At 33.0% G+C, this 26227-nt stretch overlaps 1 protein-coding gene across 5 annotated transcripts in view; it reads right to left on the bottom strand.

Annotated features, from left to right (window-relative positions):
- LOC118201423 (uncharacterized) overlaps positions 1-26227 on the bottom strand; it is a 204816-nt gene that overhangs the window by 34718 nt on the left and 143871 nt on the right. For all 5 annotated transcript variants that reach the window (XM_085824882.1, XM_085824880.1, XM_085824884.1 and 2 more), the window contains 5 exons: positions 21556-21620; positions 20812-20929; positions 10748-10905; positions 6828-7029; positions 5770-5988 (listed from right to left, as the gene is read on the bottom strand). In XM_085824882.1, the coding sequence (XP_085681008.1) occupies positions 5770-5988; positions 6828-7029; positions 10748-10905; positions 20812-20929; positions 21556-21620 (762 nt within the window). The remainder of the gene's footprint in view (positions 1-5769; positions 5989-6827; positions 7030-10747; positions 10906-20811; positions 20930-21555; positions 21621-26227) is intronic.

Raw genomic sequence — 26227 nt, 5'->3', positions numbered from 1 at the left:
AGCATTATATTTAAAAATACCTACATCAAATTTTGAAGAAATTGCTTTACCACATTGTATGATCATCCACAAAAAGTGAAGGGCAAAATTTGAGCTTGAGAACTAATCAGGAAATAGTTTAAAATTCAATGACAAACTTTTGATCATAACAACAAACACCACACCTGTATTGTTTGCGGACAACATGGCTGCTATAAGTTTTACAAAATCACCCATTGAAAACTCAAGGACAAAACATATAGATGTAAAGCTATTCTTCATTCGTGATCTACTGAACAGGGAAATTTTTTATCTAAAATATGTTCCAAGCAAAGATAATCTGGCTGATCCCATGACAAAACCGCTGACTAAACATAGCTTGATAAGATTTTGTGGAACAATTTTCTTATGAAATTTTTCTTTTGTGTGTATTTAACTTTAAATTAAGAGTTTTGTTTAAAGGTTTAATTTTTTTTGACTTTTTTGGACTGTACCATTGAAGGAAAATGATATGTTGTAAGTCACATTATGATGAGTATTGTGATAATGTAAAATTGTATAGAATGAATGTTGTGTGATTGACCAGGGCCCTGGGTAAATGTATTGAATGTATGATCATACATATGTCTTTGTATTGTTTTGAAACATGATGAACTTTTGTATTATGGAAAAAATTTGAAAAATGGGATAGGATATGCACATTGTCCCTAAAGATTCTGAATTGAGTGGAGTTGTGTATTGTTACATTTATATTTATTTATTCTTGTTTTGAATTTTTATAAAAAATACCGGCATTCAGTTTTTATTTCAGGTCGGAGGTGATGATGTGGGGGGCATTTGTTGAAAATATGACTTATTGTAACCCATTTTCTGCATCATCTCCCCTCCCTGAAATAATTCTAACTTTTACATAAGGTTTAGTTCTTATTTTTAAGGGTATATAGCAATTACTTCTACTTTGTTTTTTACTGCCACTGTTCGTATTAAGAACGGACTGTTCCAGCCTAATTAAGATGCAAAAACGAAACTTGATGTAACGTCATCTGGAGAGTTGAGTCGTGACGACAGCTGATTGGCTGCCGTGGTGCCTACTTCATGTATAAGTATCTCGTGTCGCTCTGGCTTAGTCCTTCTTGTTCCTGTTTCATTGCTCCTTGGTGTGTCGCTCATTGGAAGACGTTATTGCGATGCAAGCCATCCAGCGATAAGTACTGTGGTTCCAGTCCATGATGATTTTTCCTGGATTCTGCAAAGCGGGTATGATGTGAACAACTGCCGTGGGCGGCATCCTGTTTCTACGGTTTGGCGGTGATAGATCTCAAGTTGTGGTTCCTGGTGGTCAACTGCTGTGGGAGGCAACCTGTTCTATGGTTCGACGGCGATAAATTCCAAGCTGTGATCTCTCGTGAGCAACTACAGTGAGTGGCTTTTGCCAGTTCAAGTGCACTCAAGATTTAGTTTAATTTTTCAGGTGCCTTCTTGGCCAAAAAGGATGGACCTATTTATAATGAAGTGAAATTTATATTAACCGCATAGTTTTTGTTCTGTGATATGTTTTTCGCGTATTGAATGCCAGTATTTAAAGATCAGGTTATATATTTGTGGTATCATTAATAGTGTAATATTCTTTAAAGGAAAAACCCTTGGGGTTAATGAATAGTCAACTAAATGTAATTTTTTGATAATGTTACACTCTTTAAGTTTCTGGCTTTGATTAAATTTATTTATTGTATTTTTATTTTTATACATATTGTTAATAAACTGGGTTTTTCTGCACAATATATAATCTCAGGGAGCTTCTATTGCTATTTCTGCTAAATGTTTTTATAACTTTAAACTTTGCTTATGCATCAGTAATGTATGCTTTACGCAAGCGAGTGTTGAAAGAAATGTTTAATAAAGTAAACAAATAAATATTAAGCTTTTTTTTTTGTAAATTTTGATACCCTTTAGACCATAATTGCTCTTTATTTCATAAATTACGGTTTCATATTTTTAGTTTTACAATTTCTGCATGCCATCTTACCAGATTTAAATTGATGATCTATAATCCGGAAACGCCAAAGTCCCGACGAGTCCGGATTAAAGACTTTTGATTGTATTTTGGCAAATATAGATATATTAAATGGTAAGCCTAATGACTGACTGTTATTTTTTACACACATGCATTTGTTTCACCTGAACAACTGCTTCAGAAAAATTTTTTGCCTGGTTTTTTGTTGAGAGAAAGACGCACAATGTTTTCCTTCCTTTCAAAAAAAAAATTGCAAGTTGTTCGTTTTCAACCAATCAGTTATCAGCTTGTTTGTAATGGAGAACCAGTTTTCCCTTTGTTAACCCCAAAGCGATCTGTGGTGATTGGCTGTTGTGACAAAGCAGAAAAATTGTTCGAAACAGTTGTTCTTCCAAAACAAACAGATGTGTGATAGCAGCCTAAGAAAGACTAAAGGTTTAAAAGATTTTAGGAGGGATTTAATTCAGTTCAACATGCACTGTACATGCGCATGCAAATCTCTGGATTCTCAAGGTTACTGGAAACTTGCTTTGCCTCTCTAAATGACAATCTGATTGGCTCTACACCAGCTGTCCAAAAAGAAAGTAATTGCTTTTGACAATGGTGGGAAATTTGCTTTTTTGGAGATAAGTAATATTAAATTCCCCAACTTTTCCAAATTTTGACTAAAATATTTATATTCCCCGATTTTTTCCTGACTTTCTTGATCAATTTTTGAATTCCTCGACTTTTCCTGGTTTTCCAGGTAGCATGGTAATTCTGCATCATGCAGTATTTAAAAAATGAGACTGCAACAAGATCATATTAAAACATGAAATCGCATCTTTACAATACTGAGAACAATCTTTTTTCATGAATTTGCTGTGAATTAGTTTTGCCCATGCACAGAAGCCTTGCAAGCATCAGCTTAATGTGGGCAGACAGTATACCAGGTTGTTCAATAAGATCGCGGAATGGAAATGAAGAAACCAATTTTTATTTGTAAAAATGATTTTATGTTTTCAACGTAGTTAGTTTCCCTCAACTTCAATACACTCATTCCAACAGTCAAGGGATCCATAAATTCTTCTAATTTATGGATCCCTTGACTGTATTGGTTTTTTGGCAGCTCTGCAAAATATCCCTCCACGGCAGCTATTACCTCTTCTTTTAAAGAAAATCGTTTTCTACGGAGATATTGTTTGAGGTGTGGGAACAGCCAGAAGTCGGAGAGACCTAAATCTGGCAAATAGGCTGTATGTTGCAACAATTTGTACTTCAATTCAGTTATTTTAGCAATGCTTTTTTGAGCTGTGTGCGCAGGTGCGTTATCTTGGTGGAAAATGATTTTCTTCTTCTGTAATCCGAGTCTTCTTTCACGAATTTTTTTGTCTAATTGATTCAAAAGGTTACAATAATAATCCGAATTAATTGTTTTGCCAGTTTGAAGGTAATCTATAAACAAAATTCCTTTCGCATCCCAAAAAACTGATGCTAACACCTTCTTGGCTGATTTTTGCACACGAACTCGCTTCGGCGCCGAAGAGCCGGCTTCACACCACTCCTTAGCCTCCTGTTTTGATTCAGGATCATGATGGTAGACCCAAGTCTCCTCCATTGGGATAAATCGACGGATAAAGTCGCTTTTATTCTTCTTAAAATGCTCCAAATGTTGCTGGCAAAGTCGCATCCGAATGTGTTTTTGCTCCATCGTTAGAGAATGCGACACCCATTTTGCACAGTTTTTTGAAACCCAAATTAACACTCAAAATATTGCTCACTGTGCCCAATTAAATGCCTAAAGCCTCTATTAAATCTTGTTCTGTCAATCGACGGTCTTCCAATAGCATATCTTGTATTTTTCCGATGTTGATGCAGTTTTTGGACATCCCTCTCGCGGATCGCCTTCAAGGCTGGTACGACAACTTTTGAATAAACTAGCCCACTTGCAAACCATTGTTTTTGAAGGAGCGGATTCACCCAACACATTCACCATTTCGGTATGAATTTCCATTGCCTTTAAACCTTTCTTTACAAAGAATTTGATAACTGCACGTTGCTCAATTTTATCCATACCTGAAAAAAGCCACAACATGTTAGATATAAAGGGCGGTTAAATAATGAATAAATTAACAGATTGAAATGAAACTTTTGACGTGTTCCTAAGAAAGAACAAATATGAAAATGGCGTCGAGGTTTTAGGTCTAATATTGACGATTAGATGGCGCTCCGCGAACTTATTGAACAACCTTGTAAATTTCACTGCATGGAGTTAACATCTAATTCTTTTTCTGAATTTGATTTAAAAAAAAAAAAAAAGAGAGAGAGAGAGAGAGATAAGGTTGCATTAATTTTTTTTTGTTCATTTTATATTTGTCAGTATCAATATGCTATTAAATTAACATTTGTAATGCTTTTAAGCATTTATACGAACTTTTTTACTGTAAATAAAAAAACAGTATTTTCCTTAGAAGATACCTTTTCTTCGTACATGAGAGCCCCACATGGAAGTTACATTTATGGTTGCATGTATAAAAATGTATAATTATAATTATTTTCAATTACAATTACTGTAATTACACTTACTTATTACACTGTATAATTATAATTATTTTCAACTACAATTACTGTAATTACTGCATTTTTTTCCCAAAGGATCTGATTTAGTATGATATATTTTAAAACAAGGCATGAGGCACACACAGTCAAACAACAACAAAAAACTCTTTTCTAATTCTTTTGCTCTTGTTATTTTTCTTCAGTGAACATGCATAACACCATCTTGCGGATTTTAGTTCCTGTGTGTGTGAGGGAGGAATTCTAAAAAATGTATTTCTGCAAGTCTTAGTGGAGGTAATAAACATCCCAGAAGACCTTCCCTTTACCTTCCACTGCTGCATGCTTTTCAGTCAATCAGATGATAATATACAATCAAAACTATTAATTTGTGTTTTTACCATGTTTTTTATACCACTATTGAAATCATACATAGAATTTTCCCTGCTCTAGACTCATTTACAGACATTTCAGTTTCTGATTCATAATCACAAGAAATTAGTTGGATACATTCTGAATAATCTATTATTTTATGGAGGAAAAAAAAAAAAAAACAATTTCAACTAATTGCACATCAATAAAGTTATCAAACTGAAAGTAATTTAAAAAAATGGAAAGCTAAGCACTGAAAAATAAAAATTTTCTGAGTCATGCAAGAGATGTGGAACAAGTGCACACTTTTGAATCAGTCGGAACAGAGCAAAATAAATTCTACAAACTACCACTTAGTGGACATCTAGTGCCATATATATGACTAATTTGATGTTAAAAATAGAGGCAAAATAGTAAAAGAATACCCCATGCTGTATGGGGCTAAAGCAGCATCCATATGGCACACTCGCAAAACAAATTAAGTAGTTAATTACTTGTAATGTTTCTTTCAGTGAAAGGATCTTCATTTAGAAAATATAAAACTAATGTGTTCAAATAAATGTGGGACAATTATTATTATGATTTTTTGTTTTGTTTGTTATTTTAAAGTTTGTCTTAGCAAATTCCACTTATGTTGCATTTTAATATAGTCAAACATCCAGATATTAGCAATTGTATTGCAGATATTGACAATACTGATTTCTTTGCTTCATGGTTAAAATCATGTTTAAGAAGGCTACATTATTTGTGAGAATTTTCCTTAAATCTTGAATAATGATGTTGTAAAATCAAATTATAGGACAGCTATGTCATATTGTATGAGAGCTGCCTACATACAATATTTAATAAATAATATTGAAATAACTTACGGATATTACTTTGCGGAACTAAACCAGGGGCAATTGGTGGTTGAAGCCCAATCATCGGACTAGGTTGAGGAACTCCTGGATATGGATTTTGAACTTGCATAGGTGTAGGAAAGGTATGGACTACTGGAAAGGGCATGGTTTGAGGAACTAAATGTGGGAATGACTGTGGAACAACACCAGATCCGCTATATGCCGAAATTGTTGGCAAGTTTGGATTATCTAAACAACAAAGAGACAACATTTCACTTATGCATACAAAGAAGCATTTCACCAATTTTAACACAATACAGAAATTTTTTAATTGCTTATAAATAACTTATGTATACATATATATGCATACGCATACATATATATTTAAGAAATAAATATACAAACGGTTGGCACTTTATGGAAAAAACTCGAAATCATAATAGAATTTTAATTTTCATAAAACACATGGAGCTAATGTTATAATAGCAAACAGATGTAACATAAAATAATTATATAATGAAAACAATATATGTTAAATGGTTGTTGTAAACTTTCATAGCATGTGTTTTAATGCCAAATACAATTTCAATTTTTATTAACCTAAATTTTCTAATTTATATCAAATTAAGAAAACCCCAGATTTTATATTTCTGCATCAATCTTTTCATACAAAAAATTCTCATTTATGAATAAATTTCATAAATGAGCAATTCCTCTGAAATTAGCTAAAACTATTGAAGAGAAGCTTTGCATGTCTAAGGAATAAGAATTGCAATACTCAAAATGCAGGCATGAAATGTAACTCAACCACACATCCATTTAGATGCAAAGTAAGCACCAAATTATGCAGTGAATAATTTCACTAAAATCGTCAATTGAAATTAAAGTACCTATTATTTCTAAGTCTAGTTCAGAGCAATAAATTGCTAAAATAGTGGAAAAAAAAATTAAAAAGAACATTATCAGTAAAATCATCAACATCGACATGAAAAACTTTTATTTTACATATAATATAGTTGCATTTTTAAAAATATAAATAAATAAAACATAAAACACAAATTTTAGTGCAACTACCAAGATATACGTACAAATATTTAAGTTTTGACCATATAATTGCCTATATTGTTCAATTTCAGGCAAATTAATGTCAGCAAACTGTGAAGCTTCAGCTGGAGGAGGTCTGTCTTTTAGTACTTCTTTCACAGGTGTAGATTTTCTTTTCCTCCTCCCTCTAGGCGCTGCAGTAGTAGTTGTAGCTGGAGAGCGTATGGATCGAGTATCAACAATAGACTGCAAAAAATAATGTAAAATGAAATTTACCTGTACAGACTATGGAACAAAATAATAATAAAGGAAAGCTCAATATAATGAAACTAGTTTAAAATATGCAAGCACTCAATCACCACAAATTAAAATTCTTATATGATACATAATTTAAAATACCAAATTAATGAATAGAATATTAACAACAGTAAATAGACAACATTTTAATAATGTATACAAAATGATAATCCAAAATATTAGGCAAGGTCTTAGGACATTAGAAACTGTGGCAGGTCAGTGAAGGAGGTATGATGCTATAACTGAAATTCTCAGCAACTATATTTCCCACATTTGGTGTATCTGTGTGCTTGTTAGGAGATAACAGCGGCAAAAGTTTACTAGAGCAGTAAACTGCAGATATGTGGTAGATGTAAAAAGAATGGAAACACAGCATAATATTCTACCCAAAAGTTTAAATGCTAATGCCAATTATGTAACTTGTGCCAACTTATGTCACAAAGTTAAATTAAATCATATGCATTTTTTGCTAAATTTCGTTTAAACTTATTTTCTCGAATTTCATTAGCAATAGATTTCTCATTCAATTAATTCAATTCTCACTTCGCGGCAAGGGTAAAATACAGAAAATCTCAAAATACCTTAATTAAAACTTGAAAAATATAGAAAACCTTAAACACCTAATACAATTAAAACAATTTGTTTTACAATTAAAATTTCTATGTAAAAACAAGTAATTTAGCTAGCTGACAAGAGGGCAAATTTTTCAGTGCACACAAAAGTGAAAGTATTTTTGGTTCCACTCAGCAAAAAACACAGACGCGCAGAAACTGACTTAATTCACTATTCTGCTAAGTTTCAAATGTTAACAGAAATGGTTGCTATGGGGGGGGGGCGGACCTTAGGCTTAACTGCTCTTAAACGACTTTTAAATTGTTGATAATTTCACATCTATTGCATGCAGATTAACTAAAGGCCTAAAAACCTTACTTGGAAGATAAGAACAACGTAATTCAAACATTTTCAAAGCAAAAAATGCACAATTTACCAACATATAAGTATAAAAGAAACAGCTCACTGAGCAGAATAACAGATTTAGAATGTATATATATATATATACACATTTGGTGCAGCTGATTGCAACCGAAAAGGGAGGTGCATGTTATAGCAGTCCTATGTACAAAATTTCAACATTCTGAGGCTACTCGTTTTTTAGTTATGCAAGATACATACATCACAAAAAGGTCTCTTCTCAATATGTTTTAAAACAATTTTATACAATCCATTTAGGGAAAAGGGGTCCTTTTATTCTGTCCTTACATACAGATGTCATGCAAAAACATCGTTGAGTTGCATTCGATAGCGGTCAAAATGGATTATTTTCGAAATATTATACCCAGAATTTTTCTCGACAGCAATACTTCCTTTACTTTGTACAAGGAAGTAAAAATTTAGTCAATTACTCATTTTCTATTACTGTATCAACAGTTGATGTTAGTGAAAGGCACTTAATTGACATATGATGAATTTTCCAAATAGTGCAATAGTTACTAAAATTAAAGAACAAGACTTAAAACATGTAATGAATTTTTTTATATGATTTCTGCAGTAGATGAAGCTGAATTAATCTTTAAATAACCTTAACAAGCTGTAATTGATTCAGAATCTTAGGCATACACCAATAAATATTTTAAGTGACACTTCATTAATTAAATAAGTGTAAAGTTTTAAAGAATTATCCATCATAAGAGGAACCTAACTTTTATTCCCTCCTGCTTGCATCTTGGATTTGCAGAAAGATAGATAGATATAACAGGAATATACAATTTTCTAAATGAATGTTCAAATTAGTGTTCACAATGCTGTACTTTTATAGTGCTTCATGAAAACAGTATAACTCAGCGAGATCATAGTCAACTAATGTCATAACAGAATCAATTACAAATGTCAAACCAAACGCATGACTGAAAGACACCCACCCACATCAAAATGTAACTGATGCATTTCATATATATCAAACATAAATATTTTCAATTATTCAACACAAATGCTTTTAATTTACAAACAGAATGTCTAATAAAAGTACCTAAATCATTTCACTGGACATATAACTTCACCTTGAAAATCAAGTACAGCCTAATCGCTATTTAAACAGCAGATATTTTGAGATTTTTACAGAACTTTTTTAAAACAATAATCAAGTGGGAAAATGATTGATGAGTATTATGTTCCAATAAAAAATGAAAAAGTGCTAAGGTTTTAAAATTTTGATTTTTTTTTTTTTTTTTTTTTTAATTCTTGTGAAACTTTTAAAGACAACTTAGCAATCATCTTTAAATTAACATCAGCTCTGTTCAAATGCAAGTATGAATTTTCTTCCATCTATAGTGGAGGATGCTGTTTCCAAACACTGTATAAGAATGATGGGCTTTTTGACAGAAGAATAATTTGATCTTTTTAAATCAGCTACAGATAACTCAGTTAAAAGAATATTGATTGGTTTGGAAACTTCAAATTGTGATACACAAGGAATTTTGTCAAAGATTCATAGAATAAAGAAATATGAAATGCTTAGTAATTAATTTTAAAAAGCTGGATTGTGCAATTTTATCTACTAGCACTGAGAACTGTGATTAATTGACACTTGAACAGAAGGGAATTTCACAGCCAGCAAAATTTCAGATTAAAACTTTTAAACTTTTAGCTTATAATATGATGACAGAGAGAAAACAACACACCCTATATTGAAAGAGGAAACACAAACATTTACAGCTGTCTTTCATGTTTTAGAAAATAAATAAATAAAAAAAAAAAAAAAAAAAAAAACCTATTGGAATATGATATAGAAGATGAGGTGTTGAATGATCTTCAAATTTAATCAATGAAACAAAAACAGATTCTATCAGCACACCTTTCTTTCTTAAACAAGCTTATTGAATGAATAAATAAATAAATAAATTCATTGTTACATTTTGTACATAGAACATCTTTTATTTGTACATTTTATTGAGATCTTAACAGTGATGTAATAATCAAATGTTGAGTTATTACTGCATAACTGCATGTCTCCTGATTTTAGTTTAACGGATTTCATCACCTAAGCAATTCATTAAATTCAGATTCAACAGTGTATAATTAAGTGCAGACATTATACAACTAAAATATAAAATGAAAATTTACCAAAAGATATGGGTATATTTAAATACAAATCTACAATGTCACTAGCAATTAAATAATATGAAAACATGCAACTTTATACAACTGATGGTTAACTGTAAAACTGTTTTGCATTATGAGACTACAATAAGTTAATATATTTATGACACAATACTAGATACATTAGATATTTTTACCATCAGCTCTCTCGCAATTAAAAGACATGAATACAAAACCATCAACCATTTGTATTCAATTTTGATATTAAATTCTACAGCTAATAGTTTTTTAGATTAATTTTATTTATACATGCTTCCTGGTTAACAGGATTATTACAGTATAAAATCTGATTCTTTTTTGTGATTTACACAACTGCAAAAAGTTTTCCTAATACAAAATAACAGCTATAAAGCCTACTTTTTTAAATGCAAGAAATTGTTAACAATGTTTAAATCAAAAATAAACTAATAAAACAGAAGGAAAAATATGAGGAATTTTCAGAAAAATTAAACTTAATGAAACTGCAGCAGGGAATTAAGATACTAAGTTAAATATTAAAAAAATTACTAACAATTGATAATGGAGGAGGATTAGTCACTGATTTGGGAGTTTCCTTTGGTGGTAAGTTCTTTAATTTAGGAGTTACAACAGCATCAGCACTGCTTTTTGGTTCGGAAGTAGACGTGGATTCAGGTGTCTGCATCGGTTCTGGACTTCCTGATGACGGATCTAGAATTAAAAAGAATGAGAATAATTAATAGAAGTTTTGGCAAAGTGACCAGTTACTAAACATTTTAAAGCAATATAGTTCTAAAATAAATAAACAGAAAACAGCAATCTAAAGACTGAGACTTATAACTTAAAAGTTCCAAAAAATAGCTTACTATTAAAAACTATTTAAATAAATAAATAAACACCATAAAATAAAAAATTCAAATGATTCTATGCCATTTATATAACATGCGGTGCATAAATTATCTTTGCTAATTAATTATAACAATACTGCAAATGCTGATAAAAATTATCAGCTGATATTACAAAATTAACTGCATTTTAATATACATGTATTAGATACATTGCTAAAAAGGTTAAATAAAGATTTAAATTGCTAAAAAGTAATTTTTTCTACATCAGTTAAAATGTATATTAATTAAAATTAAATTAAAGCCACTGCTGATGCCATAAGCAGCAAATTATTAAGTGCATTTATTGTTTCTAAATCCTTTGATCTGTAAATAAGAGAATGATTAAATTTATAAAAAATAACTATTCTATTTTATTTTTTTCTGAAAGGTAAAACTCTGTGAACGAGCCACACACAAGAATAAAAAAGCTACTCATAACTTCTATCTATTCCTCTCATCCATCAATTTTGACAAGACAGAATTTTATATGTTGGGCAAAATAAATATAAGGTGTCATAAAGTACATATATATCATAACTTGCCCAGAATTATGCTATCATTTGCATGAAAAAAAAAAAAAAAAAGAGGTCCAAATACCTATAAGTAGCAAGAAGTCTATTTGAAATAATTTCACACTTTTAATCACTATATGTCTTTCTAGCAGGATCAAAGATCATTCATTATTTTAAATAGCTCAAGGCACATGTAATTTAGAATTTTATTTTAATGAAATTTTCTCATTTACTTACACAGGGTTCGTAGCCACACTTTAGTTTTCAGCACATTTTAAGGGAAAAAAAAAGAGTACCTGTGTAATTACATTATACATAACTGCATAACCTTAAAAGAAAAATTAAAACTTGTGTTTTGGCCTCCTCGGTGATTGCGGTGATTTGTGCCCAGAGGGCGCACCGCACCCGCACAAAAAGTTAGTTGCGTTACAGAACATAAGAGAAGCGGACACGCGAAAATGTCGGGCGTATTACCGCTAATTGAGGTAATTGCATCGTATCTGTCAGGTGGCAGAAAACTAGTATGATGTATCAATTCACATGCCAGGTGGCAGAATATGTCTATCATGTACATGCCAGGAGGCATAACGCTTGTAAATAAATTGTAAATAAATGTACAGTAAAATATCTTGGTGCAATAGATCAAGGAACACGCATCAACAACCTTCTGATCATTTGGATACGTACATTTTTTCTGGTGACCCGGACGTGATTTGTGGAGATGAAGAATGGACGAAGAAAATTAGTGAGTTCATGACTGAAAAGCCAGGATTTAACGCGAAGAAATTCGAGGTAGGCCCTTTTTCATTTTTCCAGTTTTGAATAGAATTGCTGAATAAAAATCTTGGTGATTATTATAGTTGATAGAATCTAATGGTAAAATGGAGGCTATGAATAAGGCAAAGAAGTTGCGTACGGTGACGCGTAACTTAACTACTAAGTTGATGAGTAAAATAGATTCTGCATTGTTAGAAGAGGGTGAAACCGTGGATGAGAAATTAAAAGAATTACTCGAAATGTTACTTGAAAAATCGCAGCCGTTGAAACAATATGATTCTGAGATTGAAAAACTTATAATTACGGAACAGGAGTTGGAAACAGAAGTAATTTCCGCGCAGGAATATCAGGAAAGAATTATAAGTTTTAAATGTAAAATTCAGGAAAAATTAAGAAAAAACGCGTGTTGAAAAGTTGAATCTAGAAATTCTAGTGAGGAAACTATATCTCCGAAGTTGAAAACTTGTGAAGTTAATACTTTAAAATTGCCAAAATTAACGATTACAAAATATTACGGTGATCCTTGTTCTTGGCTTGAATTCTGGAATCAGTTTAGTAATTCCATTCACCAAAACGAAAGTCTCAGTTCGGTTGACAAGTTTTGTTATTTAAAATCGCTTTTGGGAGGTTTAGCTTTAAATGCTATTAGTGGATTAACATTTACTAGTGAAAACTATACGGTGGCTGTTGATATACTAAAAAACCGTTTCGGCAGAGATGACCTGCTAATTAATGCGCATATGAATAAATTGTTGAGTTTAGAAGCTGTAAAATATTCCGGAAATACGGCTTCTTTGAGGAAGCTTTATGACGATATAGAAATACAAATAAGGAATTTAAATTCTTTAAATGTTACTAGTTCTTATGGACATTTATTATCCCCTATTTTGTTAAAGTTAATACCCAAGAATTTAACGCTAGAATTCACTAGGAAAAGAAGTGATAAACAAAATTTCGATGTTAATGAACTACTAACGTTCTTGAAAACTGAAGTGGAATGTAGGGAAACATCAATGATGTTAGCGCGTTCTAAGAATTTTGATGTAAATGAAACATCAATACGAAACAAAAGTTCCCATCAAGGTTATCAAAATTAATCTATCATGCATTCTAAAAGAAATGATTACAGTACGAATAAGCAAGGTGCTTCGGTATTAACTAGTCAAAGCGAAACTCCCTCTAAATACTTTCAAAAATCACATTTTAATCCAAATCAAAAGTTCTCTACCCCGCCTAAGAGAGAGAATCAAAATGTCTGCATATTTTGTTTATCTGCTTGTCATATGAATCATGATTGCGCACTTGATTTAAAGGCTCGCCGAAAGGCATTAATGGATCGAGGTTTATGTTTTATTTGCTTTTCGAAAGGGCATCCAAGGCGTTTCTGTGCTCATAAAGATGAAAAATGCAGATTGTGCAATGTCCAAGGTTTACATAATTCGTTAATATGTGACGCCGCATCGAAAGATTTAGAGACGGATACTTCCAATCAGACAAAACAAACGCCAATCCTTGAACCTTCTCTTTCGCTCTTATGTAATGAAAATAATAACAAAATTAAACCACCGACTTCCGTTCTTTTACAGACGTTTTCGGCAGCAGTTAGGTGTAAAGGGGGGAACGAAAAGGTATGCTAGATTCAGGGTCAACAAAGTCATTCATCTTACGAGAAGTGGTTGATTCACTGGGGTTGAAAATTATTAATAAAGAAGCGCTTATTATTTTCACATTTGGATGCAAAGATGCAAAAGAGCGCTTGTATGGTATCGTAGAAATCGTATTGCAAAATGTAAGCCATCCCAGTAAAAAGATAAAAATTAATAACGCAATAGTCATTGATTCTATAACACTAGGGCAAGTAAAAGTTCCTTCTCGGTGGATACGAAAGATAGCGTTTGAGAAGGGAATAGAATTAGCAGATGCTGGTACGAGTGACAAAATTCAAGTATTAATAGGTTCGGATTATATTTGGGAAATTTTAGGAGAACGAAACGTGAAGATTTGTAAAAAATTAGTCGTAACAGAAAGCACTTTCGGTTTTGTGATTCAAGGCAGGGACGAAGGATCAAAGTGTAAGGACACAAGAGTTAATCATATAACCGTTGTAAATGAGGACTTAGATTATGAAAGAGTTAAAAAATTATGGGAATTAGAAGCAATTGGGATAAGTTCGAATAAAGAAATATCTCTATCAGATAAAGAAATTTTAGAGTCATTTGAACGAAATACAACTTACAAGAATAAAAGGTATGAAACTCGATTATTGTGGAAAGAGGGTTTTGAAGGTTTAAATAACAATTATGAAATCGCGAAACAGCGTTTACAATTTTTAAATAATAAATTTCAGAAAAATAGCGAGCTATATTTAAAATATAATGAGATAATTAATGAACACTTGAGAGATGGTATAGTGGAACGGGTAGATACGTATTTAAATGGTAGTTTGAAAACGGGGTATTACATGCCTCATCACGCGGTAGTGCGCGAGCAGAAGGATTCTACAAAGGTTCGAATAGTTTTTGACGCTTCTTCTAAAAGTAAGGGAAATTTATCACTTAATGATTGTTTGGAAAGCGGACCTAATTTAAATCCTGATTTGCTAAAGATTATCATTAAATTCAGGGTACATTCAATTGCGTTTTGTGCCGACATTCAGCGTGCATTTTTAGAGGTACGCTTAGCTAAAGAAGATAGGGATTTTTTTAAGTTTTTGTGGATAAATGAAGAAGTAATTCCTGCTCGATTAGTACTGCTCGATCGCAGTAATTCCAACTTACAAGTTCTTCAACACAATCGAGTTCCTTTCGGGGTCAAGTGCTCACCTTATTTATTAACAGCTACAGTAAGACTGCATTTAAAAAAGTATGAAGATGCCTACGAAGAGGCATGCAGTATGTTAAAAGAGCTTTTTGTGGATAAATGAAGAAGGGTCAAATCTCGATCGCAGTAATTCCAACTTACAAGTTCTTCAACACAATCGAGTTCCTTTCGGGGTCAAGTGCTCACCTTATTTATTAACAGCTACAGTAAGACTGCATTTAAAAAAGTATGAAGATGCCTACGAAGAGGCATGCAGTATGTTAAAAGAGCTTTTTGTGGATAAATGAAGAAGGGTCAAATCTCGATCGCAGTAATTCCAACTTACAAGTTCTTCAACACAATCGAGTTCCTTTCGGGGTCAAGTGCTCACCTTATTTATTAACAGCTACAGTAAGACTGCATTTAAAAAAGTATGAAGATGCCTACGAAGAGGCATGCAGTATGTTAAAAGAGCTTTACGTAGATGATTTAATTTCTGCGACAGTTAATGTAGCAAAGGCCTTACATTTAAGCAAGGACACGATTTTCATTCTTAGCGAGGCCAGTATGAATTTACGTAGATGGGTTTCAAACTCACCTGAGCTGAATGAACTATGGAAACTTAATGGAATTGACTCTCGTGAAACATCTGAAGACTCTTTGGTACCGTTGAAAGTTTTAGGTCTTATCTGGGACAATGTCAATGATAATTTGAAAATAGATGTATCTCAGTTTGAGAAGTTACAAAATCTCAAAGTAACTAAACGCATCATTTTAGCAGCATGTGGTATGCTCTTTGATCCCTTAGGAATTATGAATCCATTTACTGTTCGAGTTAAACTCTTAATGCAAACTATGTGGAAAAAGGGTATTCAATGGGACGAAAGTGTTCCCCTTGATACAGAATTCATATTTCAGGAATGGTTAAAAGAAGTTGAAAAAATAAAGTTTTTCGAAATTCCCAGACAGTACTTCAGTGATATGTGTTGGAAGTTTATAGAAGTTCACATATTTTCTGATGCCAGTCCCAAGTGTTATGGTGCCGTAGCATATTTTAGATTTAAGAAGAAAAATAAATGTAAAACAAGTTTCATAATGTCGAAATCCCGTTTGGCTCCATTAAAAAGGGTAACACTCCCTAGGCTTGAACTTTTGAGAACATTAATTTCTGCAAGATTAGGTTCGTATTTGCAATCGATATTTCCGCAGTTGGATAACGGAAATATATTTTACTGGACTGATTCCCAAATTTGCATTCACTGGATCAAGGGATCTGCCAATGAGTGGAAACAATTTGTTAGAAATCGTGTGGTAGAAATCAAGGAGAAAACAATTTTAAACAAGTGGTACTTTTGCAGTGGGAAGACAAACCCTGCTGATAAACTTACGAGGGGGAGGGATGCTGAAGCTCTAATTAATGATAGTGATTGGTTTTCTGGGCCACCCTGGCTTTCAGAAGTAGATATTCGACATCACATAAATGAAATGAATACCGAAGCTGACTTGCAAAACGTTAGTGAAGAATGTAAATGTGTTACTTTGAAAACACTTGTGGAATCTACAGAACCGTTACTAAATCTTGAACTGTACAGAAATTTAACCAAAGTACTGGGAATAATGGCTTATGTTCTGCGCTTCGTGAACAACTGTAAATCCGCTCGTGAAAAGCAATCTGGTGTGCTTACCGCCTATGAGTTATGGAAGGCTTCAGAATTTATTATAAGAAATGTTCAACTTAATGAATTTTCAGAAGAAATTAAGGCTTTAAAGACAAAACAACCAATTAAAACTAAAAGCAAAATCATTTCACTTAACCCATTTCTAGATGAAAACGAAATGTTAAGAGTAGGAGGTAGATTAAGAAACGCAGAAATTACCAGAGAAAGTAAACATCCCATTATATTGCCAAATAATAATCACTTCACAAAATTAATGATACAGCATTATCACGAAAAACATTTACACGGAGGGTTGCATTTAATGTTATCCGCAATACGACAGAAATACTGGATAATAAGTGCAAAGAATGAAATTAAAAAATGCATTTGGAAATGCATAAAATGTTGCAGAGTACGAGCAGTAACATGGATTCAATTAATGGGAGAACTACCTGCAAGTAGAGTGATTCCAAGTAGAACCTTTTCAAAGGTTGGCGTTGATTATGCCAGCCCATTTTCTGTGAAAATGAAAAGGGGAAGAGGTGTAAGACCAATTAAATGTTATATCTGTATTTTCGTTTGTTTAGCTACAAAGGCTATCCATTTAGAGATTGCTAGCGACTTATCAAGTGAAGCATTTCTAGCTGCTCTAAAATGATTTGCTTCGAGGAGAGGAAAACCTCAAGAAATAAGAAGTGATTGTGGAACTAATTTTATAGGTTCAAATAAAATCCTCAAGGAAGCAGTTTCATCTGTCCAGTCAACCTCAGAATTTCAAAGGTGGTTAGCAAATGAAAACATAAGGTGGATATTCAAACCGCCAGCTGCTCTACATCATGGTGGTATATGGGAGGCAGCTGTTAGATCTATGAAGCTGCATCTAAAGAAATGTGTTGGAACTCAAATTTTGACTTATGAAGAGTTTCTAACTCTAATTGCACAAATTGAAGCATGCTTAAATTCGAGGCCAATAACACCGGTCTCCAGTGATCCCAATGATTTGACAGCTTTGACTCCTGGACACTTTATTATAGGGACTTCTTTAACAGCTGTTCCGGAACAAGATTTAACCGAAGTACGAGTGTCTCCATTGCAATGGAACAGCAGTCTAACACAGCAGATGTTCCAAGGGTTTTGGAAGCGGTGTTCTAAAGAATACCTGTGCCAACTACAGCAGCGTAGCAAATGGAGACAGCCTAGCACAAATATTCGTCTAAATGACTTGGTTCTCATTAAAGAAGATAATATGCCTTCATTACGTTGGAAACTCGGGCGAGTAATAGAAGTGTTTCCTGGAACAGACAATAATGTCCAAGTGGTTAGACTAAAAACTGTGCACGGGAACATTAAACGTCCTATTACCAAACTGTGTCTTTTACCAGTTGAAGAACATTAACTTAAGTGTTTGGTTTATATTGAATATGTTTTATTATTATTTTTTCTTTCTTATTGTACTAATAATTTTATTTGTTTGTTCTAGTTTAACCCTCATAGTTAACGTTTCAATATAGTAAGATATAAGATGTTTTGCTAGAAGATTGGTAAGTGTAACATGTAATTTTATACTTTTTGAAGGTTTTTGTATGTTTTCTGTTTCTATATTTTTCATTTACTTGTTTGCATATATTGAAGATTGTATTAAGATGAATGTAATTCATCGGGGGGGGGGATGTTGTTTTGGCCTCCTCGGTGATTGCGGTGATTTGTGCCCAGAGGGCGCACCGCACCTGCACAAAAAGTTAGTTGCGTTACAGAACATAAGGGAAGCGGACACGCCAAAATGTCGGGCGTATTACCGCTAATTGAGGTAATTGCATCGTATCTGTCAGGTGGCAGAAAACTAGTATGATGTATCAATTCACATGCTAGGTGGCAGAATATGTCTATCATGTACATGCCAGGAGGCATAACGCTTGTAAATAAATTGTAAATAAATGTACAGTAAAATATCTTGGTGCAATAGATCAAGGAACACGCATCAACAACCTTCTGATCATTTGGATACGTACAACTTGTAACTTAAAATATGAGAAAATCAGTATTTATTAAGAGAGAATGAGCATTACTCAACACCATGGAAAACAATTACATTCTTTTCTTTTCTTTCTTTTTTTTTTTTTTTTTTAATTTTAAATAACAGTTCAATTTACAGAACACAATGAAAGGGGGGAAAAACTATGCAGAACTAAATTATATAACAAGATTTAATGATGAAATTTCAGTTCAAAATAGAGAAAATAAATAAAAAATACGAAAAATTTATTATATTCGCTTGCCACCTAAAAATAAATACAATTTATTTTTCCACTCATATTAATATTTAAATAATTTAACTTAAATCAAAATTCTGAATATTTTCTAAATTTTCCTTGTATAAGAGTTTTCCCTTAACAGATATTGCAAGCAAAGAATTTAAGTTAAAATAAGTAAAAAAAAAAAAAAAAAAAAACTTTTCTGAAATCAGAAGACAGGAAATTGCTTCATGCAGTCATCCTTTAACAGTAAAAGCTTAACTAAGCGGCATACTCGGAAATTGCCAAATATCTGAAAATTTTGAATAGTCAAACGTAACTAGTAAAAGTGGAAGGGGGTAGATTGCAGCCGTTCTTTAGATTTTTCAGCTAAATAATGCTTTTGACATTTTGCTATGTGCATCAAATAAAAAATAGCCCAAAGAAACTGAAAAATAATCTGTTTAGCAAGCACAGTAAAACTCTTTTATGTCTGTGAAATATCGCAAACGTTATTGCGCAATACGTGCGCCTTAATTCTTCCACATGTGATATTATGGAATCGGAATCAACAGCTGCCAGTATTCACGATATCCCTGCCATACTCATATTGATTAATAAAGAATTTACCTATCTGGAATGATTTACATTCCAATTTTGAACAGATTGCGTTAAATTTCTGAAATAGAATCATTCTTTGCTTGGGTTGGTAGACAGCAGTAGTCCTATTCAATTCAAATTAGAAAGTAAGGGGGGGGGGAAAAGGAGTCCATTGCTTGCTTTGCTGCAAACCGTAACGGTTTCAATATTCGAGATTTTGCGGAGAAGGGAGAACCCCCAACTTCTGTATTGTATAATGCATAGCCCCCCCCAAAAAGAAATTATTTTGACTATTCAATTACTTTCATTTTATTTATACCATTCTGAATATTATTCCTTAGAAAATTAATCTGTGTTAAAACACACTTACCCATTTTTGAAGTTTATCTATACTTCAGTTAAAAAATATTATTATAAATATTCATACATATGCTCATATAATAAGCATACCGATCATAATACATGCGAATATGAACCTGACCACGCGGAACGAGAATGTAAATTATTAAAATCTTGATAGAAATTCAAATGTGTGTAGTATTGGGTCGGAGCAAAAGAACATGGAATCTACCAGAATTTTCTATCGCTTTCGTAATTCTTTGGCCAATAGAATAACGTGCACCTGTCTATACTCGCGCACACCAAAAGTTATGTTCATGCAGAGAAAGGGGTGAAAAGCTATTTCTGGGAGTATGATTTACCATCTGATGTTTCATGTACCATATAAACAACTTTTCTATATATGGAATATATAGAAAAGTTGTTTATTTAGTTTCGGCTTTGGTACAAAGGAAAAACGCGCGTTCAAAAAAAAAAAAAAAAAAAAATCTTGAGAAAAAGTAAGCACCTATAAGGGCTTTTATATTTTATTTTCAAATATAAGGACTTATAAGGACCGCTACAAACCCTGTTACTGGAGAAACAAAAAAATACTGACATAACTGCGATTTAAAAATTTTTAAATTATAAAATGCACTTATGAAATTAACAGACTTAAGAAATTTTAAGAATAAATACTTGCAGAGCTACAAGCAAACACTGCATGCAATACGAAGTTCTACCAAAATCTAACTCTTATTGGCATCACTACTTACAATACTACACTACACTTCTACTTTCCCATAATGCATCATAAGAATACTGCAATACATACTTGCATGCAGGGGATCCAGAATCGGAGTAACAACAATATTTTCCACATCATTATTTGTCTGATCTGGAGTAGATGTGCTAGTAGTGGTAGGAGAGCTGGTGGTAGTGCTGGTAGGTGCCTGGAGGGAGGAAGAAAAACATTAAGTTCAACAACCGTTCATAACTAAAAAACAATATATCATTTTCCTTTAGGCAACATGAGTAATAAAAATGAAATCTTTAAATATTAACTATTCATCATTCGGCAAACATTTAATAATTAAGTATTCACTTGTTCTAAAAAACTTTTTAATCATGGATGAATATATCAAAATCTCCCATTAAAAAAATAACATGCAATTACACACATTTTAAGGTTTAAGCACAGTCACATATGGAAAGGCTATTTAGAATATTATGTCTATTTAGACAGATATTGTTTCTTTTTATTATGCAACCAAAATTTAATTAGCAAAAATTTCTTGGGAATATACTTTTTAACAATTCAGTTCAAATCTAAATCCACCAGACGAACAAATTTAATCAGAATGATTAAAAATCTGCTCACCAGTTAGCATTCAACAGTAAAACAGTAAATACTTATGACATATGACTTTATGCAGAGATATATCAGATATCTTAAAAATAAAGTGCAGACATAAGATAGTATTTAGCACTTTTTTGTTTAATTTTAAAATCTTATCATTAATAACAAAGCTATGATTTATCTTTTAATAGTAAAGGAAACAAAAATGGAAATACATACGGATGCATTCTCATTATTCTGGTTATCTGGATTAGCAGGAGGCTCAGTTCCTATTGGTTCTGTTTCTATAAAAAGGGATTTAACACTGTAAGAGTTCTCTTCCTTTTTATGGCAAAATAATACTTTAAAAACAGTAAAAATAAGTAAAGCAAAACATAATTAAAAAGGACCACTAATAATTTTGAACCTTAGAAAATACAAAAGCATTAAGATATTAAATGGTTTAACACATTCTGTCTTAGAAGAAATCTCATTACTTTATTCCTTTTAACGAATACTACCTAAAAATGAAAGTAATGGAATGCAGTATTATATAATTGCATACTGAAATAATTGATCTTGTCTTTAGAGTTAGTCTTCTTCTTGAGATGCTTATTTTAATATATACACTGAAGGGCCATTCACCTAGAGCAGTGAGCTCATCTGGAGACAAAACCATGATGCATGCGTGGCTGGCTGATGCTGGAGAATATAAAGCACCCATGCACTGAATTTTCCACACATTCCAATGTTTAGTGACATGATGTGAGAAGCAGTTGATTTACCAGATTTCAATAGAGGTTAAATTGTTATGGCTTGGCACTACAACACTTCATGGTGGAGACCTCAATTCACACCTGGGAACATCAGTTTCAGAAACAGTGCATTTGGTGGTCTGCTTCACATGTAGCCACTGTGAGTGTTTATTGAACGTGGTGTATGGATGATGAATGACAAATCGTTGGCCATGGCACATTGATTCCATAGGAGAGCGGAGACTGCTAAGCATTGTTTGCCATGACCAAAGGATTACAACACCTTAAATTACCAGCATACATTGCTGTGCATGGGTCTATGTAGCCGAAGCTTGAATCATATTCCTGTGCTAGTAACACATCATCGCCAACAGCACCTGAAATGAACTAAGGAACACCGGCAGTGGACAATAGAAGAATGGAAGAAAGTCTGATTTGATGAATAACATTTTCAGGTAAATCACATTTATGGCCGAGTGGGAATACATGAATTTCCAATGGAAAACTTGGCACCCTAGTGCACAACTGACCAGATACGAGGCAGTGGTGGTAGTAGTATTCTGCATGATGTTTCATAGCACACATTAGGACACATCATTCCCATAGAACAATCCTTGACATCTGTGCATTATGTGAACATCACTGCAGATCCCCCCCAGGTGCACCCCTTTATGGCAACTGTCCCTGTGGGTTATGACATTTACCAACAAGATAATGCACCTTATAATAAGCGGCGAATCGCCAGGGAGTATTTCAAAGAACATTTTGGTTAATTTCAAGGAACTGAGTTTAAATGAAGTGAAGCAAAAAGTGTGTAGAATTTAATAGACCATATAAGGAAATCTTGTGGTGTCTGTATCAAATATTTACGCTTGAACGAAAATCTGCATTAATGAATATTGCTGTAGTATTGTTTGAAATTTAAAAATCATGTAAATACTATATGTAATCATATAAATCCTGTCTTGCCCTCAGAATTCTCCTGACATGAATTCAATCCAACATTTGTGGCTCCGCTTGGAAAATCGAATTTGTGCCTAGGCTACCATCTCCTAATGTCCAGGAATTGTAGGACAGTTGGCGAGTGCCTGGTACCAGATACCTCAGACTATCTTTCGGCACCTTATCGAGTCAATGCCTCTGCAGGTGGCATTTCTGAGCGTGAAAGATAATCCTACTTCACATTAAACAGATGGTCATAATGTAAATAGCTCTTCAGTGTATTTCTAATATGCAGAAGGTGTGTACTGTTTTGCAAGTATCTAGAAGATATACACTTTCTATATATTCTTCCCAAAATACTAAAAGAGGTGTAATTTATGTCACTATTTAGCATAGTGAAAATAAATTAGCTTTCTTTGGGGGAGGGAGTGCTTGGAAGCTTGATTAAATGACTATGTCTCAGTCTGAAAATTATCTGGCAAGGATAGAAAGTCTTAAAAGGTTAGTAGCAATCATTTATCGATTTAATTTGACTTCAATTTTCGATGCCATCATCAATGAATAATTATTATAGTATTTGCATGCTTTTCATTCAAATGTAAAAATTTGATACTGACATCACAAGACTTTCTTATATGGTCTATTAAATTATACATATCTTTTGCTTCACTTCATTTAAACTCATTTCCTTGAATTATTTTAACTTAAATAACTAATCCCTCAGGGCAAGATGAAAATAACATAACATAAAAAACTGCAAATTTTGAAATTAAATATCCTGCCCAATTTTTAGTCAAAGTTCTTAAAAAAAATTTTTTTCATAGCGAGTATAAAACTTTTCTAAATATATGTATAAAAACCAGGACATCATATTAAAATTTCGGTTTCATTATTTGTCGAAAACTAATTTTTAAAACTTGATATTGCCAAAACAAGAATATTTTCTTCATTTAAAACAATTCTGTAAGTGGAAGTTTAAGAACTACAACTAATGACTGTGAAAACACAGCTAGGTAAGGATGTGGGTATACCCACATTATACATATTTTTTCCTGCACTTGATTTAAACTTACCGTAATTTCCGGAAGAAATGCCGCGGTGTTTACGTGTTTAAAACTGAAATTTTCAGCGGGTGCGTCGTTTAGGTGCACTAAAAATAAAATATTTCCTATGATGGTCATTGTACATAGTTTGGATGGCCTTGTCATTATACATGGACTGGTGCTGTTCCCACACAAATGACCACTCAGTTGCTTTTTGCAAACGTTATTTTGTTTGCATTCTTTCCTTTGAACAGACCTACACGCCTTATTCACCCTAAAGGGGATCTCAGAACAATAACATTCTCATCAGTTTGAATAGTCTCTCTCCTCTGCCATTCGATGAATCTTCCAGGACCCATCCTCTCTCCACCCCTGCGTTTTCTGCAATTTTTTTCAAAGGCAGACATAACTCCACCTGCCTCGCAATAACAAACTCTGACGTATTTCCTCTTCAGCATGAATCGATTTTTCTTGGCATTCTGCCACATACAGATCCCATCAGTTTGGGTACAAGTACTTGTTGGATAGTTTTTAAGTAAGAAGGGAGCGGAAATTTTTTGAAAATGGCACCTAACGGCACAGAAGCTATACTGCTTGTTTTAACCTTTTAACTGTCATGCCCGAGATAATCTCGGGCACAGCACTGGTGTTCGAAAATGTCACGCCCGAGTATTACTCGGGGAAATTTTTTTTTGAGTGCATCGTATTGTTATACCCGAATATATATCGGGAGACGTTTATTTCGGCTTCATCCCTTTGTCAAACCCGACTGTATTTCGGGAAAAGTTAATGTACGCTCAGTTCAATAGATGACAGCACTTTACTGAAGATTTCAAAGGTTAGAGGTTATTTAGTTCAAGGTGCATGGGATCTTTTTGTTGTAAAATAGCGTCCAGTTCTTTGAAACGTTATATAGATGATTTAGATTCTTCAACCAAAGATGAAGGATGTGTGTTTGATGAGCAGTATTCATGATACTTCCATGGTCAGCCTTAAAAATAAAAAATGGCGATATACTCAAGCCGAAGATTGTTTCTAATTACGATCTAACTATGGGTGGTGTAGATCGCTGTGATCAGGAAATATCCTTTCATCCAACAATCCGAAAACGTCAGAATATTATAAGATATTTTATTTATTATAAGAAAGATATTTTTACATTTACTAGACAAGGTACTCTGGAACTCATATTTGCTCTATAAAAATGTAGTTGGGAAACGTATTACATTTTTAGAATTTCGAATCCAAGTTGTAGAAGAGCTTTTACATAAATAAGATGATGCAGCTTCTGGACAAAAGAATGTTGGCAGACCACCTACAATAGATAACCCTGCCCGTCTTACTGAACGACATTTTATATCCCATTTTCCTCCTATTCCTGCGAAATGTGAGCCTACAAGACAGTGCAAAGTGTGTTGTTCGAAAAAGGATAAAAATGGGGAAAAGATAAGGAAGGAATCATGATTCTGGTGTAGTGATTGTGGAGTTGGTTTGTGCTTGGAAAAGTGTTTCCAGTTGTACCACATAAGACTGAATTACTGAACTACTAATAGGTATTCACTTATATTTATTTATGTTTTAGAAAATAGTTAATTTTTTCATTTTTAGAAAATAATGCTCCACTAGAAGCGAACTTTGTAACTGCCATGTTGAGTGACAGCCGCCTCAAAGAAAATATGCAGTGGCTACAAAACTTTCAAAATTTTACCCATGTACGTCAAAATATCAATTTTTAACTACTTAAGTACATTTTATTTTGTACTAAACATTTGGTTTTTGCAATAAAAAAATTTGACAATTTGTGTACCCAAATCATCAAAATAACTTGACAGTTAAAGGATTAAGCTTAATGTAATTTCATGTGCTGAACAAATTGGAAACAGAGCAGCAGCTCGAGAGTTTGAAGTGGACGAGAGATGTACTCGGCGTTGGAGAACCGAAAAAGAACTTCTTAAAAACATGCCACAACAGAAACGATCCAAAAGAAGTGGTACTGTAAGGTGGCCGAATTTAGAGGACGACCTTGCAAACTGGATAAAGGACCAACAAGGAAAGGGAATGTAAAAATTTGCTTACAAGTAAAATTTATAGCAAAACAAATGAACACAAATGATTTCAAAGGAGGGCCTTGCTGGTGTAGCAGATTTATGAAAAGAAAATATATTTCTGTGC

This window comes from Stegodyphus dumicola, chromosome 10, assembly GCF_044657685.1.
Source record: "Stegodyphus dumicola isolate Sdum_Otavi_A_Nest chromosome 10, ASM4465768v1".
NCBI lineage: Eukaryota > Metazoa > Arthropoda > Arachnida > Araneae > Eresidae > Stegodyphus > Stegodyphus dumicola.
The sequence above is the reverse complement of the archived record's forward strand: the minus strand, read 5'-3'. Positions and strand labels throughout refer to the sequence as shown.